Source organism: Ictalurus punctatus, chromosome 24 (genome assembly GCF_001660625.3).
Source record: "Ictalurus punctatus breed USDA103 chromosome 24, Coco_2.0, whole genome shotgun sequence".
Taxonomy (NCBI): Eukaryota; Metazoa; Chordata; class Actinopteri; order Siluriformes; family Ictaluridae; genus Ictalurus; species Ictalurus punctatus.
The window spans coordinates 21,315,343-21,327,842 of record NC_030439.2 but is presented as its reverse complement, the minus strand read 5'-3'; the positions used below and the strand labels follow the sequence as shown (position 1 = coordinate 21,327,842).

The 12,500-nt window shown below is 44.4% G+C and overlaps 2 protein-coding genes across 8 annotated transcripts in view; one reads left to right on the top strand and one right to left on the bottom strand.

Annotated features, from left to right (window-relative positions):
• Positions 1–2,079, top strand: part of LOC108256836 (SH3 and cysteine-rich domain-containing protein 2) — a 10,189-nt gene extending 8,110 nt beyond the window's left edge. For 3 of the 6 annotated variants that reach the window (XR_008393387.1, XR_008393385.1, XR_008393386.1), the window contains exons 9-13: positions 467–518; positions 661–798; positions 988–1,156; positions 1,311–1,516; positions 1,814–1,952. Coding sequence is in view for 3 of the 6 variants with exons in the window: in XM_053675278.1 (XP_053531253.1) it covers positions 467–518; positions 661–798; positions 1,814–1,912 (289 nt within the window). In the remaining 3 variants the exon portion in view is untranslated. Of the gene's footprint in view, positions 1–466; positions 519–660; positions 799–881; positions 1,157–1,310; positions 1,517–1,813 lie in introns of those variants that run through there. The other 3 variants (XM_053675278.1, XM_053675280.1, XM_053675279.1) reach the window with 2 other exon arrangements.
• Positions 2,080–8,447: 6,368 nt separating this feature from the next.
• 42sp43 (P43 5S RNA-binding protein) lies at positions 8,448–12,097 on the bottom strand. 2 transcript variants are annotated; one of them, XM_017454983.3, is made up of 9 exons: positions 11,904–12,097; positions 11,602–11,699; positions 11,409–11,523; positions 11,177–11,265; positions 11,000–11,073; positions 10,845–10,925; positions 10,065–10,294; positions 9,775–9,828; positions 8,448–9,155 (listed from the first exon to the last, which is right to left on the bottom strand). In XM_017454983.3, exons 1-9 carry the CDS (start codon positions 12,039–12,041, stop codon positions 8,913–8,915), a joined length of 1,122 nt encoding a protein of 373 aa, XP_017310472.1. In that variant the 5' UTR covers positions 12,042–12,097; the 3' UTR covers positions 8,448–8,912. The 2 variants fall into 2 exon arrangements, with proteins under 2 accessions (XP_017310472.1, XP_017310473.1); XM_017454984.3 differs by having other exon boundaries at positions 11,409–11,505; positions 11,904–12,094.
• Between the last annotated feature and the right edge of the window lie 403 nt (positions 12,098–12,500).

Sequence of the window (12,500 nt, the reverse complement as noted above, 5' to 3'; positions counted from 1 at the left end):
GTGAATATCAGCGTGTGCGTGTGTGTGTGTGTGTGTGTGTGTGTGTGTGTGTGTGTGTGTGTGTGTGTGTGTGTGTGTGTGTTAAAGATTTAAATCCACTGACCATCTGTGAGTGGCAGCATGTGGGATTATGGAGTGTATAAAATTCTGTCTTCTCCAGACACAGACACAGACACACTGTATATATATACACACACACACACACACACACACACACACATATATATATATGTATATATATACACACATACACACACACACACACATATATATATATACACATACATACACACATACATACATACACACACACACACACACACACACACACACACACACACACACACACACACACACACATACATACATACATACATACATACATTCACACGCACATATACACACATACACACACACACAGTCTCCTACCTGATGGTTTATAACGTCTCTCTCCCGCTCTCCTCAGTCCGGGAGACAGAGTGCAGGTCACTGATGACTCTAATGAAGAGTGGTGGAAGGTGAGGAGAAATATTTTTGGAAACTCTGAGAATTCCAACATCCCCCCGTTCCCAGCCCCGCCCCCTGCCTCATGCTCATCATGTGTGTGCATGCGTGTGTGTGTGTGTGTGTGTGTGTGTGTGTGTGTGTGTGTGTGCGCAGGGGAAGAGTGGAGACAGGGTGGGTTTCTTTCCCGCTAAGTTTGTACAGAGAGTGCGTCCAGGTGAGACTGTGTGGAGAGTCACGCAGGGTGTCCATGGCGACCGACAGATGGGTCACATGACTGTTAAGGAAGATCAGGTAACACAAAATACATACATACACTTACACATACATAAGTGCATAAGTATACACACCCCTAAACTAAAACTTTATTGAAGCAGCGTTTGATGTTATGACGCCACTCAGTGTTTTTGGGGAAGAGTCTCTCAGCGTGTCACATCTTCACTCGGCGATATTTTCCCCTCGTATCAAACAAAAATGTTCCAGATCCATCAGACTGTGAGGCGTCTCCTGGTCACATCCCGCTTCAGGTCACAGCTCTTTAGATTCAGGTCTGGGTTCGGGCTGGGCCGTTTCAAAAACACGGATCGTCTTGTGGTGAAGCCGTTCCTCCGTTGATGTGGACGAGTGCTTCGGGTCGTTGTCGTACCGAAATGTGAGGTTCCTTCTCATCTTCAGATCACTAGCAGACACCTGAAGGTTCTGCACTAAAATCGGCTGGTATTTGTAGATATCCATGATTCCCTCCACCCTGATAAAAGCCTTCACGGTGTTCCATGGTATATCTAATGTTTTGGGAATTTTTTTAGACCCCTCTCCTGATCGAGATCTTTCACCGAGTGAGATCCTGTACATGCTCTGTAGCTCTTTGAGGAACATGGCTGGCTTCAGCAGTCAGATGAAAGCAAGAAGATGTGAAGAAACTCCTACAGAAACAGCTGGTCTTTACTTGGAGTTAATCAGAATCACTTCACCGATGACAGCTGTATGTTAATTACGCTTCATGAGATTGAAGGTGATTGGTTCATTCTGAACACAGCCACGCCCCCAATTATAGTTCACATTGAGGGTGGGAAAAGTTCGGACATGATTTATATTAGTTTCATTGTTTACATCACAAAACCTGCCATTTTAACAGGGGTGTGTAAACTTTTTATATCCACTGTACCTGTATTTCTGTTCTTAATTGTAAATTACACCGTCCAGACTACTTCAGAACTTTAATTAATAATGAAATCATCCTTTAGTTTGATTTTATTAATACGTGATGAGAATGTAAGTCCCGTTCCCGCGTTGCGTTTCGTTCCTGTAGATCTGCGTGGGGAAAAAGGAGGACAGTGACGGATATGTGAAGCTGTGCAGCGGGAAGAAGCGAGGCCTGGTGCCCACACACTCTCTGGAGGAAATTTAACACGTCACACACTCCATACTGACCCAATAAATAAAACCCCAATCCTAAAAATACTGACATCTGGAATGACGGTGACGCGGTGAAGAGGCTGCAGCGTGGGATAATGTCACGTAGATCGTTGTGATATAATACAGAAGTGTGTAACCAAACCACTGTGTAGTGTCTCTGATTATCCACACACACACACACACACACACACACACACACACACACACACAATTTCAGAGACACACTACACTGATTACAGATTAAAACTAAAGTAAAAATATATCTCTGAAATTATAAAGAATAATAAATTATTTGTTACTAATTATAAATAATAGTAAAGAATATCTGCTAATGCTGACTAGCTTACCTGCATAGCTAGCTAGCTTAACATAAACAAAAAGCTAACTCATAGCTCAATAACACAAGATTTTAAATCGAACTAGTGGGCTAGTGACACAGCAAAGGTTGCATCGGCTTAACGGAAAATGCTCAATAGCCAACTCAGCGAACGTATTCTGATCGGACTGGGATTGGTGAACGAGCTAGCTAGCTTAGTTTTGTCATTCGAACACGTGGAACCCATGTTAGCTGCCTTACTAATCATTTACACACCAGACAATTTGTGTGTTAAAAGTGTGTGCTGCTGGAAAATATAACGATAGCTCTCCGCTAACATTAGCTTGTTAAATTAGCGCATTACTGCTACCAGCCCACTAGGTTGTTAGCTAGCCGCCTCTAGCATGTTTGCTAACCCTTTCATTTGTAGCTCAGCTACATTTCAGCCCATTTTATGCCACATGAAGCGCTAGCTAACTGGAGCGACCTAGCTAAACGTCTCTCTTTTACACTGCTGGTGCAGGCAGATTTCTGGGCTTGACTGTCTCTGTGTGTGTGTGTGTGTGTGTGAGACAGACTTTAAGCTATGGCTTAATTTAGACAGATTTATTTCTGACTGACCTCGTTTTAATGTTCCTTACGTTCAAGGACAGTGTGTGTGTGTGTGTGTGTGTGTGTGTGTGTGTTTGTGTGTGTAGTAATCAGGGCACAGAAGCGGGTCAGATCTAACAGATGATAAATGGGTGTGTCAGTTTGAGTGGACAGAAGAATAAAGTGAGGGCTTTTTACTTTCATTTGCTCAAACGTAAAGGCACATCATGCACACACACATCATGCACACACACATCATGCACACACACATCATGCACACACACATCATGCACACACACATCTTGCACACACACATCAGCATGGCCGCTCACACTGACTGTGTTTACATGGACAGCAGTAATCTAATTACTGACCTTATTCTGAACAAGACAATATTCTGATTAAGGTGTTTAGATGAGTCACGTTTAGAATACTCCTTTCCTGTACCACAGCACACGTCATTACGTCCCCGCGCCACGCCGTCCGACGTCCCACCAGAATTCCACGTATCGACATACAGTTGGTCTTCGTTATGGAACCGTACACAGCTCATTTGGAGCGCGGAACTAGCCTCCCACAGACCTGTCTGTCTCACGTCAGGCCCGAGTTAGCGTAAATAATTCAGCTCTGTCAACCCTGAACACAAGACAGGTGCACACAGTCGGGTAGGAAGGCAGTGCCAGGACAGGGGCGGAGTCTGCACACAGTGTGCACCGACTGTAATTCATCACTGTATATAAGTTTTATTTATTTTTTTGAGACTTTCTCACTACAAATCTCCCGAAGGTCTCGTTTTCATCAACAGAACGGGTTCCTTCACATTTTATCCACATTTCATTTTAGAATAAAAAGAATCCAGTCAAGTTCATCATCGCGTATGAAAAACGAAGAGTTTAAATTCTTCATCTACAGTGTTTATCACTTCCTCGGTGGAAAACGTTTACTGTTTTAAAAACTTCTTTTTACTTTCACTCCAGTACATTTTTGTAAGATTCTGAAATATTATCTACACTCTCGCTTTTCACCTTCCTTCTCACTGTAAATGTTTGAATGTTTGACTCAGCGGTTCCCATGACGACAGATGCTTATGTTTTAGTTTCTGGTCTGGTCCTGACTCCGCCCCCCCGTCCTGTCACCGGTCTGTTTCCTGACTGTGTTCACCTGTTTTGGGAGTCGGTAAAAAGACGGTTAAATTTAAGACTCGGACTCCGGGTGTAGGTTAACGCAGAACTTTGATATTTTCACTCAGCAGATAAATTCCTCCATGTCATGTAAATTTTTACGTTTAATGAATATATACTTACAACAACTAAAAATAGGTCGTGTACACTTTACAGGTCTGGGAGCTTCCGAACACAGTGTGTGTCAGCTGTACTGGTGTGTGTGTGTGTGTGTGTGTGTGTGTGTGTGTGTGTGTGTGTGTGTCCAAGCAGTCCAGCTGCTTTCAGACAATGCAAAAATAGAACAGCAGAGACATAGATATAGTGCGTGTGTATATTCGTGTGTGTGTGTGTGTATTTTTCCAGCAGCGTGTCATCTCCTGCTATGTTTAGTGTTATTATTTATTGCCGTGCGCGCCTCTGTCATCATCGCACTGATGTGATACTTATGTATTCATTTATTCTGATATTTTTCTTCACACTTTTTATGCAAATGTATGTAAATTTGTCTCAGCGGGTTGCGGAGTCTCAAGTGGGAGAAATCAGGCACGTCTGCAGAGTAGCTCTGTTTATATCCTGCTCCCTTAATTACAGCTACAACTGATGAATAGAGTTAACACAGAATCTGCACACTGATTACAAAAGAGAATTCTGGACGTCTCTATGGTAACGGCTCGCTCACAGGGGCGTGTACAGCGGACGCATGATAAGTTTACTTAAAGTAAGGAGAAGTTTATTTAAGATTGACAGAAGGAGTGTCCGGTGTCGGTGCTGTGTGACAGTCAGAGGTAAAGCTGTGACCTGAAGAGAGAGAATAGAGAGAGGGAATAAAGAGAGGGAATAAATCTATCCCCTCTGTCCCTGTGACTCTTTAATAAAGTAAAGGAGAAGTTTTCAGTGTTCTTGATCATATAAACTCCACTTCTTACAGACACGTATGTATTTCCTCATGTGGAAGTCACTTTAGAAAAAAGTGTCTTCTAAAGGAATAAATGAAGAAATGTGATCTGATCCTAACGCTCTGGAATGCTGTTTTCTTTTTGTAGTTCACTGCCACCGGCGAACAGCGGAGTACAGAGTATTATGGGATGCTGCTGCGGTGACGTATAGAGGACGGTGTGTTTAGTTTAGATGTATAGAGGTTTACCTGAGGGAGTGAGGGATATAAGAGAGAGAGAGAGAGAGAGAGAGAGAGAGAGAGAGAGAGAGAGAGAGTAAATGGGTTTTTGGGTCATCTGTTCCTGAATGTTTCTGCAACAAAGCAAAAAAATATGATAATTCACTCATACATTAATCTTCCGTGAGAGCTTTATGCTGATCAGAGTGGAGAACGCTGGATGCGGGAAAGCCGGCAGTGAGGCGGGAATACCGGCGGTGAGGCGGGAATACCGGCGGTGAGGCGGGAATACCGGCGGTGAGGCGGGAACGCCGGCGGTGAGGTGGGAACGCCGGCGGTGAGGCGGGAGTGCCAGAGGAGAGGCGGGAACGCCAGTGGTGAGGCGGGAACGCCGGCAGGGAGGTGGGAGCGCCGGCGGAGAGGCGCGGGCTGGATGAGCTATGGTGTCAGCATCTGTCAGTTATCTCTTGCATGCTAATAAAATATTAATGTTGTAATTATTAGCGTTTGTTTTGATGTGTCTATCTAATGATCTACTTCACTCACACGTTATTATATCCTAGTGTCTTCTAACAGGGACAGGAAGAGCGATTTGGGACGCAGCCCTCATGTACCTGCTTTAAGTGCGTCTCTATTGACTCTCTGTACTCCACACACCTTCTGTCCCGGTTCGGAGAACCAGAAGGGTGGAGCCGGACCTGTTCCAACTTCCAACTCTGAACCTAACCCGTGACATCCTGTACATCATAGAACACACGCTTCCGTATCTACCCCGAAACACACCGACTCGTCTCCGCCCCCAGGTAGGAGGGGCTGGATCAGGTTTGACTCCACCCCAGGACGTTAGTCTCGCAGTGAGGGATACAGTACTTCATGGCATTGTTGTGCCACTCATTTCCTTATATGGCCATTGTTTCCTGTTAGGATTTGTTAGTCCCACCTGACGCTCTTTATATCCTCTGGGTTACACCGTGACATTTTACTTCCCTCTCGTCTTCATTTTCTTTTAGTTCGTTAGATCTCTTCTCCTCTCTTACCCCCCGGCAAAAATGATGGACTCAGCACATGTAGAGGACGCTCAGCCGTCTTTTTTACTAGCGAATAAACAAATCCCAGATATGACACACAGCTATTTTTGTTTAACAGCTGAACATTCTGGCCTTGTGAAACACCTCGAACAAATTCCATAAAATCATTTAAATTAATGGCTTATTTTTTCCGGATCAAGTAGAGGAACAAATGATGGAGTCATCAACAAAAATCACAACTAGTACCATGTTGCTCCTCCTCTGGCTTTTTTTCTTTGAGGCGTGGAATAATAAACAATATTCTCCATCAAGCTGTTCCAACGTTCTCGAATAGGGGTTGACGGATCAGAGCTGCAGGATGGAGCCTCGTCATGGACCGGTTTCTCACATTTCCACCAGAAATTTGACTCAGATTGAGATCCAGACTGTTGACTGGCAGCTCATCCAGTCGATCTGCTTTTCCTGAAGAAAAGCTGTGAGATGCATCGTCATCCTGAACAATGACCATCACCAAACCTATTCTCTATCCATGCGCTGAGAAAAGTGTCCGAAACGTCAGTGTACGCCTGCGCGTCGACTGGAAGTCTCTCCTGGTCCTTACATACAACCCCAAGTCATACCTGAGTGGGGAAAGGGATTGTTTTCTTCAGACAGTCATCTTTATACGTTTCATTAGAACCGCACCAGACAAGAGTTCCAGCATCCTCTCCTTGGCCAGCGCAGATTCATCACTAAATATCCCGTTATCCATATCCAATCCTGCACCCTCCATGATCTCTTCTCTTCAACCCACTGTGACCGATTCCTTCTGTTCAGGTGTTAGTGCTGCTTTTCGTCTGGTTTTTCTATACGTCAACCCCGCTTCATCCATCCGATTTCTTACAGTTCCGTCTCGAACACCGACTCCTGTTCCCGCTCGTTTATCTCGTTGTGCATTTTCTATTTCCAAGGCGCATCGCTTCGAGTCCTCCTTGGTCTAAACAAAATAAAAAAGCAAAAACATACAGGTCCTTTTATAACCTTCCCATTTTGTTTATACTTGCACCAGATTTTAGGAACATCAGACTTCTACCACTCGGTGTCTGATTTCCTTCGTGAAGTTTATAATCCTTTCCTTTCATTCAGCTCTCTTATCGGGGCCACGTTTCATTTCAATTAGTCAAGTCCACCAGCTCGCTAATGTCTGCGCGCTCTCTAAACTTCAGAATAATTTACATTTTTATACTCGTGTTTGTTTTAGAAATGCAAATTACAAGGTGACTCAATTTTTTTCCTCTTTGATTTGGAAAGAAATACTCCATTAATTAAAATAATTTAATTAGTTTGAGGTATATTTCATGAAGCCAGAATGTTCAACTATTAAACTAATTGTTTCGTGTTATATCTGCGATTTATTTATTCACTATGAAGTAAAAAAGCCAGGTGAGCGTCCTCTAAGTGTACCCATTCCATCATTTTTGCCAGAGGTTGTACGTGTCCCTAGTTTTGTCCTCTAGCTTCTCATCTAGACTCTGATCAGTCCTTGGGATTTTTTTATTCAGTGACGTCAAATACAACGCGAACAGCCATCTAGACTGATCCACACTGAGCAGGACAGGACCGGACAGGGTCTCTCAGGGAAACACTCCATAACGTGCACTGTAGGTCATCTCTCATTTCCAGCTCGACCTGGCGATTTGGGACGCAGCCTTTATAAGGGTTTCACTCCATTCCACTCTCACTGTGCAGAAGTGAGCTTTTAATTATTCAGATCTTGAACACAAACATAAAAGCGTCTGATCTAAACTCCGTAGACCTCCTGATGTTCACCGCCGAGGGGGGAAGGAGAGATTTTTTGGGGACACAGAGTTCTACTCAGAAAAGGAGACACAGGAAGTGGTCCGTCTCCCTGATGGATTTAAATCAGCATCACAGAGACAGAGACAGGAAGTGTCCTGGTTTACAGGACAGACGAGGACCGTTTTAACCGCAGGATTCAGCAAGAAACCACAGCAATGTATTCCCAGCAGGAGGAGAGGAGTTCTTTAAATAAACTCTAATTAGTTTTAATTAAAACTAGCACGTGTATAAACAGCTCTATAAATAAAGTTTCTTATTCCTATTTTAGCACAAATGATTGTTCACATCTTAAAACACGTACGTTTTCGGTAAGAAAACTCTGGAAACAAGTGACTGAAGGAACCAAAGTGACATTTACGTCGGTATTTATTATTTTTTAAATAAATGCACTAAATTGTATCGCAGTCTCTGTTCATGAACACATCTCATAGATGGAAAAATGTAAAATAATAAAATAAAAAATACAAGTTCTTCAGTTCAGCTTCTGTCCATTTATTATTTTAGTCACGTAGGAGATTTACAAAAACTTAAAGCACTGGTTCTCAAACTTAAATTCCCAAAATTAACTGAGGTTATTACAGTACAGCCATGAGATTAATGAATAAATAAATTTACAGCCTGATCTCAGAGGAGAAAACTCATTTCACTAAGTGCCTTACTTCTCTCTCTCTCTCACACACACACACACACACAGGGGACATTTATACCGCTTTCATATTTTACTTTCAACAAAAAGCCGTGTTTATTTTTACATTTGCAGTCAATCCACTGCGTTTAGAAAAAAAAAAAAAAACTCAAATCCTCTTCAAAATTACACTCAGTTCCATTTTAACTTAAATCTCACTTCAGTACAAAAAAAAACAAGAAAATTTGACTTCCTGTCATCCTGAGTGTTTAGAAAATGAAAAAGCCAATTTTCTACTCCAGCATGTAGTCACAGTTTAACCTTCGACCTTTTGCGGGGGTTTGATGCTGAAGAGGTCCCGCAGGTTCACCTCAGGGTCGACGTGGTGTGGGATTTTGCGCTCGTTGAATAATCCAGACAGGTTGGCCTCCAGCTTGGTGCGGCGAGAGACGCGCATGCGCAGAGAGAACAGACGCCGCAGATCGTCTTCCACCAGCGCGCGCCGGGCTCGACCCTCCAGACGCTTCTGCCAGCTCTTACTGCTCCGCTTCGGTCTCCGCTGTGGAGACACACACACACACACACACACACACACACACACAGACAGGCTTTAATCTCACTTCAAGGTGAGACCTACACAGCGCTGCTGCTGTAGATCAAACATTATTCATGTTCATATTAATACTGAAGTCCCGAGTTTATCACATCAAAGCGTTTACACTGTGATGAAGAGTAAACCGAATCAAAGGGGTAAAGGATAAACTGTTGAACTGATCGTGATTGTGGAATATTTAAGAGAATGGGGCGTGTTCTGCTACACGATGTTCGCTAATATAATTATTACGCCAAGTTTCGACACTAAACTCTTAAAATTCCTGAAAAATGTTATTCAAAAGTGTTTTATTGCATCAAGAAACAGGAGGAAAATAATTTTAAAAAGCTTTAAAAACGAGGAAAAAGAAAATATTTTAAAACAATAAAAGGAAAAACAGTCTCAAAGTAAATTTAAAAAAAAAAAAACTCAGACACTAATATGACAAAGCAAACAAACTAAAGAACCAAAAAAAAGCAAAGAAATAAAGAAAACCTTAAACATTACAACAACAAAAAAAAAGTAAAAAAAAAAAAAAAGAAGTGTCGCATTGAAAGCTTGTATTTACTGAACTAAAGCGACTTGCCTTGAGTTTCGCGGCGTCAGGGTCGTGATGAAGCATGTGACGGACCAGACTCTCCTAAAGCACAACACAGGAAACAGTCAGAGCACAACACTCAAATTATTTAATTATAAACATGATAAACTGCAGTATATACACAACGGCAGACATCCCACCCAGCAGGGGGCAGCACTCAAAAGCACAGAACCCAATAATGAAGTACATTTGATGTTTATTGCACCTGCACGTTAAACACACTAGCGCATGAACAGCTAGCATGGAAAGGGAGCTCGCAGCAGGAGGATGCTACTGACCCTCATGGCGAAGGCTTTGTCGCAGCCGGGGAAGGAGCAGAGATGGCGCAGCAGCTTCAGGTGGACTTTGCGGATGTGGTGCTGCAGGTTGAAGGTGGTGGAGAAGTACGCCTGGCAGCCGTCGCTCGGACACAGCAGCACGGGCTTCTGCAGCGCGTGTGTGCGCCTGTGTCGCCGCAAAGCGCCGCGTTTCACAAACGTCTTCTTACACGTGGAGCAGGAGTGTGAGGCTGAACACACGGACACACATCACACACGCATCTACAACCTTAAACCAGCATCTACTAAACATGCACCACTGGTGTTTCCAGCAAGCCGTAAACATCAAGGTGTACGAGCTCGGGTTCGAGAACACGACCTGCGAGTGTGAACTTCCATCTTCAATCATCCAAAAGTAATGGCGGGGAAACGCCAAGAACCACACCACTTAAATAACCTTCAGAAACCTCCAACACTGAAGACATTAAACAAAACTAACAACAAAACCAAAAGCATCAACAAGGCCAAGAAAAAAATCTAAAAAAGCAGAACACTTAAAAGGACAGCCGGGAACGCGTGGGTTAGGAAGGAACGGGCAACACCACTGCAGTTAGAAACGGTCAAAAAACACTTCACTGAGACACCGGGGGAAGGGGGCAAGTGCTCCAAAAACCCACAAACACTCCTGGAAAAAGTAAAAATAAATAAATAAAAACAAAAAAACACAAACCGTGCACCAAGTTAGTGTTCATAAATAACTAGAATAAAAGCCCAGACTCGGCGTGGCTTGCGGGGACTCACCTGGGTGAGTCGCGGTGTGTTTCAGGAGTTTACCCCAGGTGTACTCCACCACCGGACACTGTGCGTGAGGACAGGGATAACCTGCAGCACAGAGATGAGGGGTGAGGGCGTGTCCCGAATCAGCACGTTCACTCCTGGACACAGATTAAACTCACCTCTGTGGGTCTTCTCGTGAGCTTTTCGGGCGATGTGTGTGCTGAACGTCATTCTGCAGTCCGCCTTCGAGCACCTGAGAGGAAACGAGTCGTTATTAAAGCGGTGTATGGAGTGCTGCGAGTGTGTGCCACCCCCCTGGGCATTCCCCAGGCAGAGGGTGGCGCTCCAGTGTTCACCTGAAGCCGGAGGACATGCCGTGAGTCGCCTGGTGAAGCTTCAGCGCACGCCGCTTCCGGAACGTCATCACACAGCCAGGAGAGGTGCACTATGGGAAATACACATTTACACACACGAGCGTGACGCAACAGAAGTCAAAGATCACAATCCTCACAGGCATTTCCACGATAACACGACTGCAGTACCGGGATCGTGACACCGACACTGAGCGGTGATATCGCCCAGTCCTACCTTAAAGTACTGCTCCTTGTCCGCGTGCGCGTAGCGGACATGTCTCCTCAGCTTGTCCCTGTTGTAGAAGGTTTTTCCGCAGCTCGCCTCAGAGCACCTGGAACAACAAGCCAGGCTAAAGGCTGTACTGAGGCTACACGCTTTCACGACACAGTAACACCAACTCGGCTAGTACACTGCACAGACTTCCTACCTGATGGTTCTGCCTTGGTGTTTGAGCGCGTGCCTGCGGAGGTGCGACCTGCGCGAGAACTGGAGCGCGCATCCTTCTTCTGGGCATTTATGTGGCCGCTGGAGGGCGACACACAATAGAGTACATATATATATAAATAATATATACATACACACACGTACTTGATGCATCCTGGGACGCTTTAACTCTCTGAAGCGCGTGCACAGATGCTCGCTGGCGCGTTCACGACAACGTCAGGGCGCCGGGTCAGAATGCCGACGTTGTCGTGAACGCGCTCTCTACAGCACACTTTCAGAACTCACCGCTCCAGTGTGTAGGGTCTCGTGCTCCTCGAGACGCCACCGGCGCGTGAACGTCGCTCCGCAGTCCGCGTGCACGCAGTTAAAGAGCTGCAGCCGCTGCACTGGGCCTGCGTTCTCTAAAATCTGCTGATCACTCATTCTCCTTTTCTTTTCTGTCTATTTCTTTCTTTCTTTCTCTCTCTCAGCTCGTGTGATGATGATGATGATGATAATAATAATGACTCTATAGCGCGTGAGCTCGGTGTGCACGCGCTTTTCATAGCAAGCTTTATAACGAGCGACACCTGAGAGTAATTAGCGTCCTGATGATGGAGCACCTGAGAGGGGGTGGGGAGGGAGGAATGAATGAATAAATGAATGAATAAATGAGTGAACTGCGATACATACAAGGTGTTTAAATAAAAAATATCGCGAGTAATATTATAGTATAAAGAAATGACACGTAAATCCTGTAAAGCGTTAACTGCAGAGGTGATTCTGTACAGAAACTGGCCTTTAGTGTTCACCTTAATCAGCTAACCTGAGCAGTGTGCAGGTGAGGAGCACCTGAGTGTGGACTTTCACTGTAGAAGCCATGACGGTTTATTCTGAAGACGT

Excerpts from the sequence above, each read along its gene's own strand:
- 42sp43 (XM_017454983.3), bottom strand. The coding sequence starts at position 12,041 with ATGAGTGATCAGCAGATTTTAGAGAACGCAGGCCCAGTGCAGCGGCTG. Across the intron at positions 11,700-11,903 it reads AGACCCTACACACTGGAGCG|CGGCCACATAAATGCCCAGA; the intron begins GTGAGTTCTGAA and ends GTCGCCCTCCAG. Across the intron at positions 10,926-10,999 it reads TCACGAGAAGACCCACAGAG|GTTATCCCTGTCCTCACGCA; the intron begins GTGAGTTTAATC and ends TCTGTGCTGCAG.